Source organism: Pimephales promelas, chromosome 5, assembly GCF_988280905.1.
Source record: "Pimephales promelas chromosome 5, fPimPro1.hap1.1, whole genome shotgun sequence".
NCBI classification, from domain to species: domain Eukaryota; kingdom Metazoa; phylum Chordata; class Actinopteri; order Cypriniformes; family Leuciscidae; genus Pimephales; species Pimephales promelas.
Genome location: NC_142773.1, coordinates 9,129,409 through 9,150,717, shown reverse-complemented (window position 1 = coordinate 9,150,717; position 21,309 = coordinate 9,129,409). Strand labels below are relative to the sequence as shown.

The following is a 21,309-nucleotide window of genomic DNA, read 5'->3' as shown; positions in this document are numbered from 1 at the left end:
GAGCCGATAGGGAAATGATCTGTGCTCAACGGGGTGAGTCATTTGGGCCAAACTCAAGACACGCAGCGCTAACAGATGTAAATGGCGTTTAAATCCCCCACCCGTTTGACTGATGACAAGGCAATCAGAAAAATGGTTTTATCATATCAATAAATAGTTAAAAAAATAATATATTGTTTGTTTTTTAGATTATGTCTCTCACAGTGGACATGCACCTACGATGACAATTTCAGACCCCTCCATGATTTCTAAGTGGGAGAACTTGCAAAATAGCAGGGTGTTCAATTACTTATTTTCCTCACTGTAGATTGTTTGGAAATATTTCTAGAGAAACCCAGTAGATTGCTAGCCAGTGCTCATTGTTACTCATCATACAAATCACACCACACAATGAAATATTTAATCGAATTTGCCCTCAATTCGTTTCATCTCCACTGGATGGGGAGGTCAGTCGCACACGTGACAAGTTCATCACAGAACAAAGAAACTTTATATCTCATTTGCTCCCAGGAGACGTAGTTTTAGCAGACAGAGGTTTCCTGGTTAAAGAGTCCATTCAGAGATCCCAAGCTGAAGGAAAGATTCCAGCATTTACTCGTGGAAAGAAGCAATTAGATCCTGTTGACTTGGAGAACACCAGATGTCTAGCCTCTCTTAGGATACACACACATTGAAAGAGTAATAGGAGATCTCCGTCAAAAGTACAGTCTTGCAAAGCGCTGTCTCCATATGTTTCACGGACATAGACAGAGAAAATGATGTGACAACCTTGACAAGCTTGTGAGCATGTGTTGTGCACTTACAAATACGTCTGAATCTGTGGTTCCAGTGATGGGGATGTACAGTAAATTGAACTGATGTGACTGACTACAGATGCGCTCAACCAGAAAATAAACCTTTGTGACTCTCACTTCTTGCTTCATTGTTGTGACATTACCTCTAAATAAATAATTAAAATGAACTTCTAATTAAATCTTTGTGACTCTCATTACTTTTGATCATTTTGATCACTCGCTATTCGGATGCGATCACAGTCGATCACAGATCACAGTGTATATTCATAACAATAAAACAACACCTGTCTCATTTTTATTCTGCTTCTGTTGATTGTTTGTGTACATCACTAGCCAACGGCGGGAAAAAACGGCGGTAATATTCAGGTAACTTAAAATTGACCTGCCTCTCTCTGCTTCCCGCTCCTTCCGCGAATGCCGAAATGAATTATAGGATATTTCTGCGTCAAGTTCACACAAGTTACCAACCGATGCATCCTCGGTAAAATGGGAGTGTCAAGAACACATCCGGGATTTTTAACCGATCTTGCCGAAATGCAAACTTGTGTATTGGGACAGTACTTGGGCCGCGACTGATGACGTTTCACAAGTCCACAAGAACACAAGTACAGACAAGAAGGCATATTGAGAAACGGCCTAGATGTCTCGTCCACTCTGCTGGCCAATGGGGGGTCAATGTACACATCTGGCTGCCATATTGCCACAGTCACCTCGTAACGTTGTGTTTTAATGGTGCATCTACTTTCTAAATAACCATAACTTGCTCAATTTTCTACCGATTTTCAAACGATTTGGTTTGTTATTAACGTCAGAGATGTAGTTATGACACTACATGCTTATGAATAATTATAACCATGGACTTCCAAATGAAAATAACATTGAATAAAACAGGTGCAATAAATATACACGCACAAGGTATTTGTTATTTATGTTAAATCAATATACAGGCTACTAAAAATCTTTTACTAAAACTAACACTTTTTTAATATGAATATTACTATTATAATAAAAATAATAATAAAAAATAAAAATAATTTGTGTCCGTGCAGATCACTCACCTTACATCAGGAACCACAGAGCCCGCCAAAAAGCTTGCCTGTGACAAGATGGCCACCAGTGATGACGTTAGAGACTCCGCTGTAAGACATCTAGCGTTTATTGTATATCTATGCCTAAACCTGTTGTTCACTGTATCTGATCTGATCTTTGATCCAGGAAACATGTCTACAGATGTCAATTTTGCACAATGCTTACCAAAATTTAATTTATGTGGCCATTTATGTGTTTAATCCACAATCCATCGAGACCAGCAAGAGATTGTGAGAACGACGCGCGCGGACTGACAACAAGCGTTACTGAGTTTAAAATACTGATAAATTCTCTTCTTAGTGGACAAGACTGCAAGTAAGTTTATTACATTCTCCATTACAGTCATTTGTAATTATTAGGAACTTCATATTGTATATTAAGAGAGATGTAAATGTGAAGTTACAGAAGGCTGTTATTTATTTGCTACTCAACTAAAGGTTTATGGAAAACAAATTTAAAAACAAGTTTTTGAATATTTTCTCCAATTTTTTTTTCATAAGCTGTTGTTTTTGTGATGTAAAATCGATTGTATTTTTGAAGCAGACATTTACAGTAGACAGACAGAAGAAGCCTAACGTCAATCAACAACAATCTGCTGTTATTAAACTCAATATTTCAATTCATATATAACAATTGTGATTAGTAGTGTGTGTGTGTGTGTGTATCGAACTGTTGCCTACCAGTGGCAACGACAACTTTGATGCGATGACTTGTGATGACAAATTAAACAGCTGAGAAACAACTTAAAATCATATTTTTTCTATTTCTATTTTTCTATTTAAAAAAAAAATGTATATTACAATTAGTGTACTATTAGATGCTCACATGGAGAAAAGGGTTTCAAATGAGGCAAATTAGAGTAATTTTGTGGCCAAAAAAATATAATAATTTCCATTTGTAATGCCATGGTTTACACACTAGGTGCCTGTATGGCTCTTTAATAAATAAACATGTCTCTACTAGTCTAGTTACTCCAAAGAGTATTGCAGGTCATAACTGCTTACCGTACTTATTTTTAGATTTTTCATTTGAATAAATATTTAGACATGATCAAACACTAGATTTTTCAAATTATACTTTTAAAAAGTTAATAATTAACAGTCAACTGCTCGCTATAGAGTTTCCTTTATTGTGTGTGTGTTCAAGAGAAGTGTGTTTGTTATATCTTATGCTTTTATGATTCTAACATCTCGTTTCTTGTCTTTAGCGTGAGAATTTGAGTTTTTAGCTGTTACTGGTTCATTCTATTAGTCTATAACTGCGTCATCTTCAGAAGTGATCTTCTGGAGCCAATCCAACGTTTGTGTATCGTATTATGTTTAGATTATTACCTATTTAATCAGCATATAGTACTGTGTTTCACATGAATATGTTCAGACAGTATTCTTATAATCAAACACAACAGCACAGGGCAAGAAAGAGTCTTGAGACAAACAAGTTCTTTCTTAAATTGAACACAAAGTCCACACTTGAGGCGTAGGAACTACTTGCTAGTTATTAACTAACTCTGGACTTTGTTCCGTAGCAGCATTTGTTCTTAAAGGGTTAGTTCACCCAAAAATGAAAATTAAGTCATTAATTACTCACCCCCATGCTGTACCAACCCCGTAAGACCTTCGTTTGTCTTCGGAACACAAATGAAGATATTTTTGATTAAATTTGAGAGCTGTATAACTACCACATTGGCTCCTAAGGGACTGCCTCTTGACGGCCCAGAAAGTCAATGAAGAAAATGTTTAAATATCCCAAGTGACTACCGTGGCTCAACTATATGTTTATCAAGCGATGCGAATACTTTTTGTGCGAAAAAACAAGCAAAAATAATGAGTTTATTCGACTATTTCTTTTCTTCCTTGTAGGCCAGAAACGATCTGATCGCAATTCTCGCGCATGCGTCATGGAAATCTAAGGAAGTCTCGTTTCTGGCCTACAAGGAAGAAAAGAAATAGTCGAATAAACTCGTTATTTTTGTTTGTTTTTTCGCACAAAAAGTATTCGCGTCGCTTGATAAACATATAGTTGAGCCACGGTAGTCACTTGGGATATTTAACGTTTTCTTCATTGACTTTCTGGGCTGTCAAGAGGCAGTCCCTTAGGCAGCCAATGTGGTAGTTATACAGCTCTCAAATTTAATCAAAAATATCTTCATTTGTGTTCCGAAGACGAACGAAGGTCTTACGGGGTTGGTACAGCATGGGGGTGAGTAATTAATGACTTAATTTTTATTTTTGGGTGAACTTACCCTTTAATGCAGAAAGTGGCTAATAGGTCGTAAGATATTTTCTAAAGAAACAGGGACAATACATTTTGTTGGTTAAAGGAACACTCCGACTTTTTGGGACTTTAGCCTATTCACCTTACCCCCCAGAGTTAGATAAGTCCATACATACCTTTTTCATCTCCGTGCGTGCTATAAGTCTGTTTGACGCACCCACCTCTAGCCTAGCTTAGCACAAAGACTCGATGTGACTGGTTGCAGCTTTCATACTGATCCAAATGAGTGGCAAAATAACGCAAACGTTTTCCTATTTACATGTTGTGATTTGTATAGTCACATAATGTACAAATAACAAAGTCAAATGAGACACAGACATCTTTTAACCGTATAAAACCTGGGAACTATTCTCTGAAGGCGAAGCACTGCTACTTTGACGGCGTAATAACCGCATCACCGGAGACACGCAGTGGTGAGGAGCGGAGAGTTCGCTCGGTGTTTGGGTAATAGAGTCAGCAATTTATAAATAGTAAAAGCGTAGTTTAGAGTCATGGGTTTTCGCTCTATTGTAAATAGCTGCGACAGTAAACAGTGGAGGTAATACCATTTCACAGAATTCCAACTAAAAACGCTGACTGGATGAAGAAATGGCTAACTTACTCTGGATATTTATCCAAACACACCTAAGATTATCAAGGGACATTATGTTTGCTCGGTACATTTCAGACAGGACAATTGGATCACCTGCGGCTGAGGTAAGTGTTCCGTTATGTTTTTAGATGACCTACTGTAACAGTGCCATTATTAGCCAGATCTAATGTAACGTTAGTGACACTATATTATATGATTAGGGTATGAATATGTTTTTATCTTGATGCGGTGCGGACGCGCTTGGGAAAAAAAAAACGAGCGCGTTTACCGCGTTGAACTTGCACCCTGCGCGCGGCGCGCCTAGTAGCCTAAATTTGAAATAACCATGGAAATAACGAACTTGAGCGTGCAAAAGGGTACGATAGGCTGTGAGTTCATTGTGCAAAAACAATTTGTGCTATTACTTTCCCCTTATTCTATCCTATAGTAATGCAATACTGTATATTATATAGGCTAAATAGCCTACATTTGGTTCAGCTAATAAATTGCATTTAAAATATATTGATTCCTGTAATAATAATTATTTATTCATGTGATATTTATAAATCTGGGTGCGTTTTTGGTTGGAAATCAATGAAACATGGTACTGTATTACCTGGTCTCCCCTGTTTATTGTCACAGCTCATACAATAAAGCAAACACCCATGATAAACTATGCTTTTCTATCTAACGTTAGTAATTGCTGCCTCTTTATTCCAACGCTGAGCGACGCGAACTCTCTGCTCCTCGTCACGGTGCGTCTCAGGTGATTGTTATCACTCTGCCCAAGTAGCAGTGCTTCCCCTTCAGAAAATATAGTATTTATACGGTCAAAAGATGTCTGTGTCTCATATGGCCTTGATATTTGCACACTCTGTGACTATACAAACCACAACATGTAAATAGGAAAACGTTTGCGTTATTTTGCCACTCATTTGGATCAGTATGAAAGCTGCAACCATTCACATCCAGTCTTTGTGCTAAGCTAGGCTAGCGGTGGGTGCGTCAAACAGACTTATAGCACGCACGGAGATGAAAAAGGTATGTATGGACTTATCTAACTCTGGGGGGTAAGGTGAATAGGCTAAAGTCCCAAAAAGTTTTCCTTTAATTGTTGTGGGTTCCCAATATTATTATTAACATCTATAATGATTATGATTTAGTTTTATTATTAGGATTTATGTTTTGGTTTTAATACAATTCACCGCACTGTCACAGGGTAGTGTAGGAGTGCAGGCTGAAGAAGACGACCGGAGAGGCAAAGGCTCAAATTCAATTACTTTACTAAACTTCCAACAACAAACAGGAGCAGGAACAGGCAGGAAAACTCTCCAAACACATTGTAACATATACAACGATCGACCAGGACTGAATGGAACAGAGGGAACGCATACACAGATGAATCAAACATTACGAGGTGGAAAACAGGTGAAACAGATAAAACAAGACGCTGAACGGGAGGCTGATGAGGGAGTGAGTTCAGGTGTGCAGACGAGAGGATCATGGGAAGTGTAGTGCAGGAGACGTAGACAGAACGGTGCAGACGAGACTGTGACATGCACAGGCAAAAAAATGAAAAATAAATAAAAATGAAAATCGCACAATGAAATAGTTAATTATCCGTAGCAAGCAGTTCAAAACAATGTTATAAAATTATGACATTACTAAAACACATTACAAGAATAATATAACTTAAATAAATTATAAATACAGCTTTTTAACAAATATTTTATAATTGCATTTACTGGTCATATTTTCATTTTCACAAGATTACAAAAATTACAACTTTTTAAACTTTAAATGTTACGTTTGTGCTTGAAGATGACTCTTAATATCCATAAATGGGCTTGTTATTTTACATTATAAGCTTTTTATGTGTATTCTGCATATTTTTATATTTAGTTAAGGTGTGTTGAAATTAGTGTGTTGTGCAGAACTTTTGTGGACGTTTAAAATGTGAGGCGCTGTTATAAAGCACATACTGTAAATGACCCTCGATCACAAAACAAGTCGCACCGGTGGCAATAGCCAACAATACATTGTATTGGTCAAAAATATAGATGTTTCTTTTATGCCAAAAATCCTTAGGATATTAAGTAGATTATGTTTCATGATGATATTTTGTAAGTTTCCTGAATGCAGGACAATTGCGAACATAAAAGCACAACTTTAAAGGAGATTTTCTCAATTTCTCTCTCTCTTTTTTTTTTGTGCAGATATTCAAATAGTCGTATCTCTATCAAATATTGTCCTATCCTAACAAACCATACATTTTTATAGCTTATTTATTCAGCTTTCATATGATGTATAAATTGAAACCATGTGACTTTTTTTGTGGTCTAGGGTCACATATAAACAGTGTTACTTAAAATTACACTTGAATGGGTAGTGTGTTAATACCTTGGAAGCTTTTCGAGCTTTTAATAAAATAATAATTTCATTCTAAATATTGTATTATAATGTTGTTTAATGTAAAAAATAAATAAATCATTATGATAAGTAGTTATACAGTATTTAATTCTCAAATTCTGGTTACTTTTACTCATCAGTTATTTTAGGATCATTTGAAAGTAATGATTCAACAATCATTGTGAACTTGAAGTAATGATTAATTGACAAACGATTCAACAATTAATAAGATTGGGTAAATGTGATTATAAAATGATATTATACTGTAATAGAGAATAAATCAAATTGGGTTCACAGTTTTCCAGCACAGTGTACATTTCTGTCCCCAATGAATTCATATTTAGAGTCAGTTAAACTAATTAAACAATCAGAAATGATTAAGACTATTCGGTTATTTTACAAATATATTTGTTTGTAACTCACTTTATTTGATAGATTGTTTTTGCTGTTGCTGTTGTTGATGATAAGTCTTTATTGTTGATGTGTGTAAATGTTGTGATTTGCAGGTGATGCTGAAGGATTGAGTGTTTTCTGATCAGTTTTCAGGGTCAGTTTAGCTGCAGTATGTCAGAGGAAAGAGGAAAGGACTCTCTCTCTCAGATGAGTCTCTCAGAGAAACACAGGTGAGACTGCGTCTGTTTTCACACTCTCACTTTAAACTCCACTGGACTTTGTCTTTCCCTGTCAATAACACAACTTTGAGCATTGCTCTATATTTGCAACAACTTCAATTTTAACTTCTGAAATTAACTCTGTCATTGTCTATAAAGCCTTGTTTGCTCTGTAAAAAATATCACATTTAATAATTTGTTAATAACCTTCTAGACGCTAAATTAATCCAAAAATAACTTTAGATTTTAGATCATACAATTATTGATAGACATTAGAAAACACACTTACACTTAATTCGCCTTTGGCTAAGCCACACCCTAGAATGTAGATTGACCAATCACAGCGCAGCCAAGAACGAGCTCCCACAGAGGTCGGACACTTTTTCACAGCGCTCCATTGACTTTCAACACAGGCGTCTCATATTTTTGGTCTCGGCAGGCTATTACCGTCGTAATTTTATCCAAAATATGGTTAAACGTTGTGCCTCGGGCATTTGTAACACAGATAGGCGTTTCCCAGATAGGTTGGAGGGGGGTGTCCGTTTCTTCCCTTCCCAAAACCGAAGTCAAATCAATACAATACAATACAATACAATACAATATTTATTTATAGAGCACATTTAAAAACAGCTAGCTGACCAAAGTGCTGTACAAAGCAGAAAAAAAATAAATAAATAAATAAAATAATGCACAGGACAGTAAAAAATAATCAATTAACAATCAGGGAGAATTAAATCGTGACAAGTGTCGTCTTTGGATTAAACTGTGTGGATGTCTTCAGTCAGCTAAACCCCGCAAAGATCAACAAGCACATCTTTTTTACTTCTAACCTTACTGTGAGTGTGAAGTTATACTAGTTAGACCGTTTTATAATGTTTTAGGTTATGATTTCGGTTCTCATAGCGGTTGTTGATTTTGATACACTAGCACACGCTGCTAATAAATACAACGTTATACTCGTGTAGTCCGTTTGCTTTGTAATAACGTGACGCAATGTTTATATTCTGCGAGTGAGATCTTGCCCCATATGGGCGTGGTGAAAACATGTGGAACACTGGCTGTAGTCTTTAGCCTCTGGACCAAAAATCCTCAGATGACGCAAAATGACGATTTTTGCATCATCGGAGGATTTTTTCCAGGCTAAAATTTAATTTTTCTCTCATATCAGGGGGATATGAGGGGGGAAGCACAGCAATTCAAAATACTACTGGTTTTCTTCTGATACAAAGCTTAATCCTAAATCCTTAAGTATCCCCTAAAGTGTTTTCTCTCTCTCTCTCTCTCTCTCTGTTCTTTGTGTCATCAGTGTAAGATCAGGCTCACATGTGTCCAGCTCTGTGTCTCTGAAGAGTGATTGGTCTAAAGGTGGAGGAGGACCAAACTTCAGTGAGAAAACACCATCATCTAAGAAAAGGTATTTTGTGTTGTTTACATTAAATTATAGGGTTGTATTTATGGTCGCCAACCGTTCCGTATAATACGGAATCATTCCGTACACATAAAAGTCTTGTTCCGTATTGAACTGATAGGGAACGCACTTTGTTCCGTATTTTTGAGAATCAGTTCAGTGCAAATCCATGACAGACACATCTTCTAATATATGTCAGACAGACTATGAATGAAGACCTGCTATAATGGAAAATTCGGGGACTTTGGCGGGCTCTGACATGCAATAACGTAGAGTTGTCTCATTGGTCGCAGGTTAGAGGCGCTCGTGCCATGAGCGAGTCAGACAGCATAGTAATATGCAGCATAGATATATACACGGCTGTGCAGCTCCAAATGACATGTGTTTTACATCTAGGCTTCAGTAAATCGAGGAAAAGGAATTTCCGAAGACATTTGTTAGCCTGGCTGCGCCCTCCTACGCACTTCCGCTCAATTTCATTCTCCTTCAGTACTACGTCTGGGACTGCTGTATATCCTTAGGTTTCCAGAAATCAATTTTTTGTAGGACCAATCAGCGAATAGAGGGAGTGGCTGAGAACGATGACGTTGATGTAAGCGCGTCAGTTTGAGTTCAGTAATGGCAGCGGAGAAAGACGTGAGAAAAGCTCGGTCCGTTGTTGGAAAAAAAATGCCAAATATACAGAATATAAAGCCGGACTGTTGTCGTCTCACCTCTTGTTGCACAACGGAGGACCACGTGAAGGAGGCAGAAAGGTTGGAAGTTTGTGCTGGGCTGGGCAGCTCGGTGTGCACGATGACCGTGACATTTTGGACGGACGCTTTAGCCTGGTGTTCGGAAGCCCCGAGTCCTAGCTGCTAAACTATTGTTGAAGATCCGTTCAGGAGTCATGTCAGTAGCTCAGATTCCCAACAGTAAATTTACTGATTCTTGTGATGAATAGAACATTTTGAGCCCCTTTGTGCACTCGTGCAGGAGGTTGGTGTGTCAGTTTTACATGTTGTAAATCATACAAATTGGTTGTAATTTTTTTTTTAAATAATTGTCATAAATAAAAATGTGAAAACCCATACTTTGAAGACCATAATTTGATTTTCAGTTTTAGATGTCGTTAATGGTTAATTTTTTAATAATAAAAAAAAACTACTAAATGCCATATAAAAATGTACAAACACATACTTTGAAGACCATAATTAAGGTAATGAAATGTACAAATGTTACAAATGAAATGTACTAGAGTCTGGTTGAGCCAGGCTAGACATTTGTAGGCTATGATAAGAAAAACTACAAAATAAAAAAAATATTATTTTTTGCACTTGAAAGAACATTATAGAAGTGTAATTCTATTGAATTTTGTTGTGTTAATTTTTCTTCAAATGCAGTCTAAGCCGATGAGTTTTGAACGTTTTATTTGTTGAAATTAAAAACAAAATTAATTTAAAATATATATATATATATATACATTGTTGGCAAAATGATCATGATAGCCTTCATATATCTAGCCTATGTGGTACAATGATTGATTAGGCATACTTTGCTATTCTATAAATATAGGCCTAATAAGTTACATTATAATATGCTATAATGTATGAGTTTCAGGTGGTGAAGGTGATTGAACTTGACTGTGTAAGGGGATTTATGAAACTCCTGTAACACGGTTACACAGTCAGCCACAAGGAGGCATAATTTCACTATGGAAAATAAATCATTCAACTAAACATGTCCATTCATCAACCACAGTTACTAATAAACAAATGCACAGCAATACTGCATTTAATTACTATTTGCAACATTAAACCTTTTCTAATGTTCTTTGTGTCATCAGTGTAAGATCAGGCTCACATGTGTCCAGCTCTGTGTCTCTGAAGAGTGATTGCTCTAAAGGAGGAGGACCAGACTTAAGTGAGAAAACACCATCATCTATAGAAAGGTATTTTGTTTTGCTCATTTTTTGTCACACGTTGACTGTGTTTAAAAGTTGTATTTGTGAAAACCAATCATGAAACATGCTTAGATCAAACATTTGAGTTTTCACAGCTAATGCTTATTTCTCTTTCTGTAAAATATCAGTTAGTATTTTAATTTACTAATGTGATTACAGGCTTCAATATGAGACATTAGACTCAGACCTTCAGACTCACAGGAACCTTTGTTTTGATCCCAAGAAAAATTTCAAAGACAATCTTCTTGGGATCTTCCAGGTAGGAAAACACATTTTTAAAAATGTTGCAAACAAATATGTTATTGTACAAAAAAATTTAATTACTCTCTTTTTTTCTCCTTTTAAACACATTTTAGCACAACTTGGTTAGCATGTTATTCTTTTAACTGGATTTTTTTTCATGCACATGTACAGTATTATGATTATTTAATAAATAGTGTTGACCAAACGTAGATGTACAATTTGGCTTAAATTCTGTTATTCTGTCTTTTCACTTTTGTTTGTAGGATCTTGAGAGGAAAATAATCACATTTCTGAAGAATGAGCTGGAGAAGTTAAAGAAAATATTACAACATGAGAACACACAACACTTTGTGAAGGACTTTAATGAGAACAGATCCAGTATCAAATCAGCAGCTCTTGATCTCACACTACATTACCTGAGAGAGATGAAGCAAGATGAAGCTGCTGATGCTCTAGAAGGCAAGAGACTCGTCATCATCTGTCTGATTGTCTCTTATAAATGTAGGAGAGAAAATGAAGACTAAAACTATCTATTTCCTGTTCCTGTGTTTAGATGAGCTGTTCCTCATTCATCAGCTGAAATGTGGCCTAAAGAAGAAGTATCAATGTGTGTTTGAAGGAATGGCGAAGCAAGGTGACTCCACACTCCTGAATAACATCTACACAGATCTCTACATCACTCAGGGTGGCAGTGAACAGGTCAATACTGAACATGAGGTGAGACAGATTGAAGTTGCTTCCAGACGTCATGAAGCACAAGAGGTACAGGTTGAATGCACACATTTGTTTGAAGTGCCTGAACAAGACAAGGGGATCCGAACTGTACTGACAAAAGGAGTCGCTGGCATTGGGAAATCAGTCTCTGTGCAAAAGTTTGTTCTGGACTGGGCTGAAGGAAAAGAAAATCAAGATATCAGCTTCATATTTCCTCTTCCATTCAGAGAGATGAACTTAAAGGAGAAAGAAAAACTAAGTTTGATGGACCTTATAACTCAGTTTTTCCCAGAGACAAAAGGACTGAACCTTACAAGAAGGAATCAGTTCAAAGTGCTGTTCATCCTTGATGGACTGGACGAATGTCGCCTTCCTCTGAAGTTTGATTGTAATGAGACGTGGCGTGATGTATCGTCACCAGCCTCTCTGGATGTTCTCCTAACTAACCTCATGAAGGGAAATTTGCTTCCTTCTGCTCTCGTCTGGATCACCAGCAGACCAGCAGCTGCCAGTAAGATTCCTCCTGACTGTATCGACCGGCTGACAGAGATACGAGGATTCAGCGACACACAGAAGCAAGAGTACTTCAAAAAAAGATTCAAGGATGATATTCAAGCCAACACAATCATAGATCATGTTAAACAATCAAAGAGTCTCTTTATCATGTGCCACATCCCAGTCTTCTGCTGGATTTCAGCCACTGTTCTCCAGAACATTCTGGAGGAGAAGAGAAATAATGATGTGAGAAACACTCAGGCTGATGAGATCTCTAAAACACTGCAGGAATCAAACACTGAAGACACTCCCAAGACTCTGACACAAATGTACACACACTTTCTCCGCTTTCAGATCCAGCAGAGCCGCCGAAAGTATGATGGAGAATACACACTAGATGTTTCCTGGGATAAAGATGCCATCCTTTCACTGGGGAAACTGGCATTTCATCATCTGAAAAGAAACAACCTGATCTTCTATGACACAGACCTGGAAGCCTGTGGTCTTGACGTCTATAAGGCATCAGTGTACTCAGGCATGTGTACCCAGATCTTTAAGGAGGAAACAGGGATCGTTCTTGGTACCATGTACTGCTTTGTTCACTTGAGCATTCAAGAGTTTATTGCAGCCCTTTATGCACATCTGTTTCTAGACATCAACAAGACAAGTGTGTTTGATCATGAGTCTATAGAACACAAAAACAGAAATGAAACTATGATTGATTTTCTCAAGACTGCAGTGGACAAGGCGCTGGAGAGTGACAATGGACACCTGGACCTTTTCCTTCGCTTCCTCCTCGGTCTGTCACTCCAGTCCAATCGACGACTCTTACGAGGTCTGTTGACACAGCGAGACGGCACTGATCGGACCAAAAAGGGGATAGTTCAGTACATCAAGCAGAAATTAGAAGCTAATCTTCCTGCCGAGAGATCCATCAATCTGTTCTACTGTCTGAATGAACTGAACGACCAAACTCTGGTGAACGAGATTCAGACCCACCTTAGCAAAGGAAGTCTCTCATCTGGTGACCTTTCACCTGCCCAGTGGTCTGCTTTAGCCTTTGTGTTGTTGACATCAGAGGAAGAGCTGGAGGAGTTTGAGCTTCAGAAATTCAAGAAATCAGACGAGTGCCTCATTAAATTATCGGCAGTCATTAAAGCCTCCAAAAGAGCCCTGTAAGTCTTTTAATAAATTTTGTCATGTTTAGCTCCCATATGAAAAATGCATTATTCTCTATAGTGATTCCCCATCATAAACATGAAGTTCCCTTTCATTGTCACTCCGAGTTCTGTCGGATGACAACGAATGGGGTTTCACTTAGAAAGCCTATGGACTTTGAGGATACAAAATGAGCCAATGGCAAAGAAATGCCGTGGGTCTGCAGAATTTGCATAGCGTATCTCTGCCTTACCATTTGGGTATAAACGAGGACGCCGACAACATGCATATATATTTTCGCTTCGGAGCCAAGAGTATCTCATCACTCCACAGCTATTTCTGACTTCGCTCTAAGTGACGAGCCACTTTCTCTGGTGTTGGCAATCTGCAGTGAGTTCACATTGCCTGCTGATCTGTGCAGTTATCTGCCAGTGAGTGTGTTTTTTGCGGAGAGTGAACTGAACCAGGGCTCTTGCCACCTTGCTCTCCGAGCGACGAAAGTGGCCGTATGCTCCCTGGGTCAGGTGATGCTCACCATTCTGTGGCTGAATCTGTCCAATGTGCAGGATGTCAGGCTGGCCCATCTGCTTGACACTCTATATTCCAGGTCAGCCTCTTCGGTGGTGCAGTCGAGGGCTTTGCCCAACAGTTCTCAACCGCCCACGATCAGACTGAGGCTTAATCTGCCCCGACAGCCCCGCCGTCCACTCAGATCCCTAAGTCCGCCCACCACCGCTGCTCAGCTGAGCCTTGAAAAGTGGAACTTAACGTTAAAAATAATCAACACCTTGTTACATCCCTTTTAATGAATCAGCTTGAACGTGTTTATTGAATGAACAGTTTAATGACTTACTTAAAGTCTGTTGTCATAACAATGTGCGCGCTGAGTGAAAGCCTTTCAATGCACATAGCTGCTGTTTAGTTTCGGTTACAATGGTTACTGAAAATGTCCTCGTTTTTGTCCATGCTGCCCACATCATAAACTTTATTTATATAGCAATTAATACATACAAATTAAATAAATAAATGGCGGTAATACCGCATATCGCGCTATTGAGCCACTCAACATTTCCGCAAGGGAAATTTCATAACCGTGACAGCCCTACAAATCAGAAGAGCTAAGTTACATGAAACAGTCCAACTACATATTTTACACTACTGACAAGGGAAAAGTCACTACTCACTGTGTCTATGGCTAGCTTCTAGGTTTCTGCAGCTTCTCTTTCAAGGTATGAACTAAACACTCTGAAGCGACGTTTGTTCGCGTTCGGCTACGGTAGAAACATGACATCACAATATGGCGAGCTTCATAGCAGGGGGTGCCCGCGGTTATAGATATAAATCTACAGCCTGGGTTGTCTGCATAGACCGCGGTTTTTTCCAGTGTGTTTAGGGGACAGGCAGCTAGCGGATACTGAGGAGATGTTTGCTGTATGTGACAAAAAATGTTTGGGCCTAAAAAATGTGTGACATCGCTTAGAGCACCTTTAATTGAGTTCTTTATATACACCATTGAAACCATAGCTATAGATTTCATATTGCATTTCTGTTAATAGATACTCAAAATCATTACACATTGCACCTTTAAATTCTTGAGATATTTGCGGACAATATTAAATGAAATCACATTGAAAACTAAGAAATAAAGCATAAGTAAATACCATGTAAAAAAATCTTTCTTGGCTTGTTACAAACACAGTCACGTAACAGAAATAAATGACAAGTAAATAAAAAAATACCTCATTGGCCGTATGAACCCGAGAGGGTAAACTTAGGTGTATTCATTTTTGAGCTTCACCGACAAAACTTATGGGTAACTTTACAATCTTGTGAAGAACAGGCTTGTGAGCCGCAGCACATCTCTCTCTCTGATACAGCGTCCTCATAGAAACAAACTATACTTTCCACACACGACAAAAAATACATTCCCTTGTTTTTATTGTTCAAAATATATATTTTTCACATATCTTTAAAAAGTATATATATATATATTTTTTCTAATTTAGTAATTAAGTAAAATAGCTATCAATTTAATTTCAGTAATTGTCATGGATGCTTCTTTACTATCTTTAAATTAATGATATATCACCCATTTGCCAACCTGCTCTCAAATAAATTGGCATCAGACATCGGTTGACCTTAATCTTGATTATATTAAAAACAAATACAATTTCTTAGGTTTAAGTAATTGTTGCTTTATTTAAATAATTAAATATGTTACGTCAAAAAGACATGTACATGTGAATGGAGGCAGTTTTAGTATTATAGTGAAAGGCCTTTAACTTTTAACTTTTAAACTCATTTAATGGTGTCGGTGCAGTTAAGTCAATAATATTGTTGAATATTAAGCAGGGGTGCATGATTCCGAAAATGTCACGATTCGATTGGATATCAATCTTTAGGCTGAAGATTCGATTCAAAATCGATTTTCAATTCCAAAACGCTTCTCGATTCAAAAAACGATTCAGAGTAGGTAAATGTATTTTACTTTTTCCTTTGTGATTGATTGTAGTTGACATATATTTTAAAAGAAAAGAAACACAACAAATTAAATGTAGTTTTATATTACATTATATGTCTTCATACAAAAATAAAAACTTTTGCAACTAAAAAGTGCAAAGTGCCAAGCTTTCGCCAGTTTTCAAATACATTTAATTTAAGTTTAAAATAAAACTTAAATAAAAAGCTTTTATATTTAGCTTTAAAATGCTGTAGTCAGATTAAACAAACAATCATGCTATAGGCATAAATTGCGGCTGGGACTGATGGGACATGTCCTCACCCCTTTTTCTCAGGATCGATATTGTCCCCCACCTCTTTTTGAAACATTGCACGGTTGTACCTAATACAAATAAATAAAACATCTCCAGTTAACTAGCAGAGCATTCATTTAGTTCACTATTAAATAAGAAATCTAGCACTTACATCTGTTGTTTTTTTTAAATCATGCTGAGCTCTCGTTGCCGCTGCTATCAGTGTCATGGATACAGTTCTCTTGTGGCGTGCGCACAGTCTTCATTTGGACGCACTCATCAATCTATCGCCGTTGTGGAGACTCTCTATTCATTCCGGTGAAATCACAAAATAAAATGCACACAAACGTGTCCCTGCTTGATATAGACTGTAACCACTAGTAGAAGTCCTGGGTAAGATTTGTGTGCACTTTATTTAGCGGAGAACATCTCAACTGTTCTAGACTAATATGACTCCATTGAACAACGTGGGATGTGTGCCAAAATCTCTAACCGGGACGAAAGTCCTGAAAATGACCACACTATAATGACACCACAGGTGAATGGGACTTTTTCTTCGCTTTATAGATATCCACATAAATTTCTAACAGATTAATCTTCATATAAAGAGAAATACTTTTTGTATTACACTTTGTCTAAAAAATAAAAGTTCTTAAACGCACACCAGTCTGCCGGATGGTAAGAACTTGCAATGTATCACTATTATCAGACCGGCCCTCGCGGCCTTGAAACGCAACCAGACCACCGGGAAACGTCCCGACTCTCCCCATTGACACTCATATATATATATATATATATATATATATATATATATATATGTCAGCACATGTTTTTTGGTAGGGTTTGAAGAAAAATCCTCCTCGCTCATCCAAGAACAAACTCCAGCAAATTTAGTTGTCAGACATGACTGGATTTTCAAACGGGACAGGCTTCTGTGGTCAGATGAAACTTAAAAAAGAGCTTTTTGGCAGCAAACACGCTAGATGGGTTTGGTGCACACAAGGATAAAAAGTACCCCATGTGTACAATTTAATATACCATTTGATCTTTAATGTTGTGGGCATGTTTTTCTGCTGGAGGTCCTGGACTTCTTGTTCAGATACATGGCATTGTGGATTTTGTCAAATATCAACAGATAAAAAATCAAAACCTGAAGCCTTCTGCTAGAAATCTTATAATGGGCCGTGGTTGGATCTTCCATCTGGACAATGTTCCAAAACAAACATCAAAATTACACAAAAATTAGTTACGGAGCACAAAATAAAGCTTCTGCCATGATCAGTGTCCTGACCTGATGAGTGGAGTGAACTGAAGAAATGAAGCACCAATATGGATCTGGGAATCTGAAGGATCTGGAGAGAGTCTGTATGAAGGAATGATCTCTGATCTCTTGTCAGGTGTTCTCAAAACTCATCAGGCATTATAGGAGAAGACTCAGAGCTGGTATATTGGCAAAAGGAGATAGCAAAAACTATTTCATAAAAGGGTGCCAATAATAGTTGTCAACGTATTTTGGAGAAAAACATTTATTTTATAATGTGACCCCCACACTTTCAATTCTTTTAATTCAATGAAAGGTTGGAGTTTTGCCATTTTTTTAATGAAAGATCAAAAGGATAAACAATGCAGATTTATTTTTTACAGCCAGTTTTGATCATATTTACCAGGGGTGCCATCAATTTTGACCATGACTGTACATATACTGTACATATGGAGGGGCAAAAAAACAATATCTCCCATTTAGATCTCCTTCTCTTAACACTAAAAAGACAGTTCACCTATCAAAATAAACAACATAACAGAATAAAGTCCAGTTCTGGGTGAACTACAACAGCCCGCAAGTTTTTATTGATTTGTTTTTATCCAGCCTTATAGTGTGGTGTGATACGGAGCACAAGAGAACAGCAGAGTTTGAAGCTGCTCATTTAAAATACCTTGCTCGCCTCTCAATCGTCCAATTTCAAAATGGTTTTCACAGGTTGAATTTTGAGTTTGTAAGCTTTCGAATGATACCTAATCTATGATGATAACTAAAATATGTGAAATGAAAAAAAGGCAATAAAAAAGGGGGCGCCAGTCTCCCTGCTATCACGTTAATTAAACCCGTTTTTCTTAAAATTCCATTTCTGAAAATCATAAATGAGAATCGATTTTTGGAACTATAAATTGATTTCGGTAAAAATTTTCGGTGAATTGAATCGGCAAAGCTTGAATCGCGATACAAATGTGAATCGATTTTTTATGCATACCCCTATTATTAAGTGTCCCCAATTAAAAAAGACAGAGGCAACACTGGCAAGAACCTAAACTCCATCAGGATACATAAATAGAGAAAAACTCCTATAGCTAAAACAGCTTACACAAATATTTTTTTCAGATATGCTTCATTTTATCTAGGAAATTTTTCACAGAATAAAAAACACTAATGTACAGGAAATAGTAGTTTTTGAAGATAAATGTTAGTTTAACTCAGCCTCTTTGCTGTATATGCTGTTTATGTTAAAAATAATGGAAAATGTAATTAATATTCATATATAAAAAATGTATTGTATGTGTTCCATCTAATTCTGTGTTGTGATTTTATTGTAGGTTAAATGATTGTAACTTAACAGACAAAAGCTGTTCAGCTCTGGCTGCAGTTCTTGGATCAGATACCAATCTGAATGAGCTGAACATGAACAATAATAATCTGCAGGATTCAGGAGTGAAGCTGCTCTGCACTGGACTGAAGAATGTAAAGTGTAAATTGGAGATACTGAGGTAAGTCGAGCCACAGGAGTCACATGATGAGTGAGGTGCGATGACTGACAGGACAGCGAAGGCAAAAACGCAAGAAAACTTTTGTGAAAAATTCAAAGATGTTTTATTAATTTGTTACAATGTGGGTATACCATATCAATCCTGTAATTGTGCTATTTTATTGTTGATGTTTTTTTCATCTAGTAATATTGAAGTGACAGTAAGCATTCATTTCGTTCTAAGAAAAGGAAAGATCTATCAATAAATTTCAGAATAAGAGCTTCAGATCCTGAGGGTCATTGGCAAATATCTTTTTTTTTTTTGTAAAATAAGTGCTACACGTGACTCTGGGGGTTTTATTAAAGGTCAGAAGCTAGTTATTTTAGTCGATAAAGTTTTAAATAAGGATAGTTTTCCTACACAAACGCATCGCTTCACTTCAGAAGGCTTTAATTAACCCCCCAGAGTCGCGTGGAGCACTTTTATCATTGATGGATGGACTTTGATGGAAAAATATACAGCCATTCACTGCCATTATAAAGCTTGGAAGAGCCAGGACATTTTTTTTATATATCATTCCGATTGTATTCTTCTGAAAGTAGCATGTCATGTACACCTAGGATGTATTGAGGGTGAGGGTAAATCATGAGCTAATTTTCATTTTTGGGTGAACTATCCCTTTAACATGGTACTGCACTGGAATTATACTATTTAGTGGATAAAGTATTTTTTATATATGTATATTCTACTTCTTAGAAGTAAACACTTAAATTATGATGTTTTTGTTTATAGTAATTTATACTTTAGTGATTTAGTCATTACTTGCACACCTAGTGTTGAGTCAGAATTCAGATGATTCTGTTAGAGCTGGTAAATCTGCCACAGAATGGAGGCCGATATCTGGTAGAAATCACTTCTCTTAATATTTTATGTGACAGGATTAATGTATTTTAGTGCTTTTGGGGGAGTTGTGTATCTTATGATTTCAGCTTTGCAGCTAGTCTCAACTAAACACTCCCTCTAGTTTATGAGTGTGTTCACATCGAAAGTGATGTTGATGTCTAACATATTAAAGATTTCTGTGCCTTTTGTTTGCGTCCATATTCAATTGTCAGTTTTGCAACTAAATTTCAATGAATTTGTACAAAGAACAAAATAAAAATTCAAGTTTAAGGATTTATATTGTTTGGGGTTTAACTGATTAATCAAATAATCAATAATCATGTTCTAGACTCTCTAACTGCAATGTAACAGAAGAAGGTTCTAAAGCTCTGGCTTCAGCTCTGAGATCAAACCCTTCACACCTGATAGAGCTGGATCTCACAGGAAATGATCCTGGAGAATCAGGAGTGAAGCAGCTCAATCATTTACTACAGGATCCAGACTGTCAACTGAAGAAGCTGAGGTGAGACAGGATCAAATGTTTAACTAAATTAATTATATGGAGGCTAAATATCCATCACTAATATAATATTTCAGCTATTCAATTAGCTTGACAATTTGTTGCTTGGGCTGATCTGGCTAATCATTTAACTCTCACCGCATGCTGCTTTTGCTTTTTGGCTTGCATCTTCGCGCTGTTGCTGCTGCCCGTGTCCTCCTGTCGCATGGTCTTCCACAGGCTTTCTGCATGGCCTTACTGGTAATCTATGGAATGATTATTGTTGCTTCACCCGGCTTCGACTGGTAAGACTTTCTTTTTGAATGCACCTGTGCTTGAACGTTGAACTACCAAACTCTCCAGTCTTTGCTCTGCCTGTATACACAGTCATCTGCCAGGCGAATTGCTCTTCTCTTTGGGTCGCAGCTCTACAGTGCCGGAAATGACACTTTTTCTACTGAGTCTCGTCTTGCTCTGGGGACAGGGGCATATGAATGTCCCAGATGAAACCTCTAGTGAAGGCCTGGGGTCCCCCATTAGTTCTCAGACCTGCACCAGGCCAGAGTTACCTGTGAAAAAATTACAAAAACTACAGCCCCTTTATAGTGTTCCTTCTGTATCCCTTCTCTGTTCTCTGTGCCTTGCTGTTTTGAAAAGTTTTACTGTTTTATCTGACAAGGATCTTATGTTGTTTTTTAAATTCACTACATACTAAAAATTCTGTGAGC

General features: G+C 37.3%; 1 protein-coding gene across 2 annotated transcripts in view; it reads left to right on the top strand.

Annotated features, from left to right (window-relative positions):
• The first annotated feature begins 1,998 nt into the window (after window positions 1–1,998).
• LOC120490941 (NACHT, LRR and PYD domains-containing protein 3) overlaps window positions 1,999–21,309 on the top strand; it is a 48,107-nt gene continuing 28,796 nt past the window's right edge. Inside the window, exons 1-9 of one of the 2 annotated variants that reach the window (XM_089130933.1) lie at window positions 1,999–2,198; window positions 7,644–7,760; window positions 9,055–9,162; window positions 10,982–11,086; window positions 11,258–11,357; window positions 11,605–11,800; window positions 11,895–13,725; window positions 19,051–19,221; window positions 20,432–20,605. In XM_089130933.1, coding sequence (XP_088987059.1) covers window positions 7,702–7,760; window positions 9,055–9,162; window positions 10,982–11,086; window positions 11,258–11,357; window positions 11,605–11,800; window positions 11,895–13,725; window positions 19,051–19,221; window positions 20,432–20,605 — 2,744 coding nt within the window. In that variant the 5' untranslated portion in view covers window positions 1,999–2,198; window positions 7,644–7,701. Of the gene's footprint in view, window positions 2,199–7,603; window positions 7,761–9,054; window positions 9,163–10,981; window positions 11,087–11,257; window positions 11,358–11,604; window positions 11,801–11,894; window positions 13,726–19,050; window positions 19,222–20,431; window positions 20,606–21,309 lie in introns of those variants that run through there. The other variant, XM_089130934.1, reaches the window with a different exon arrangement.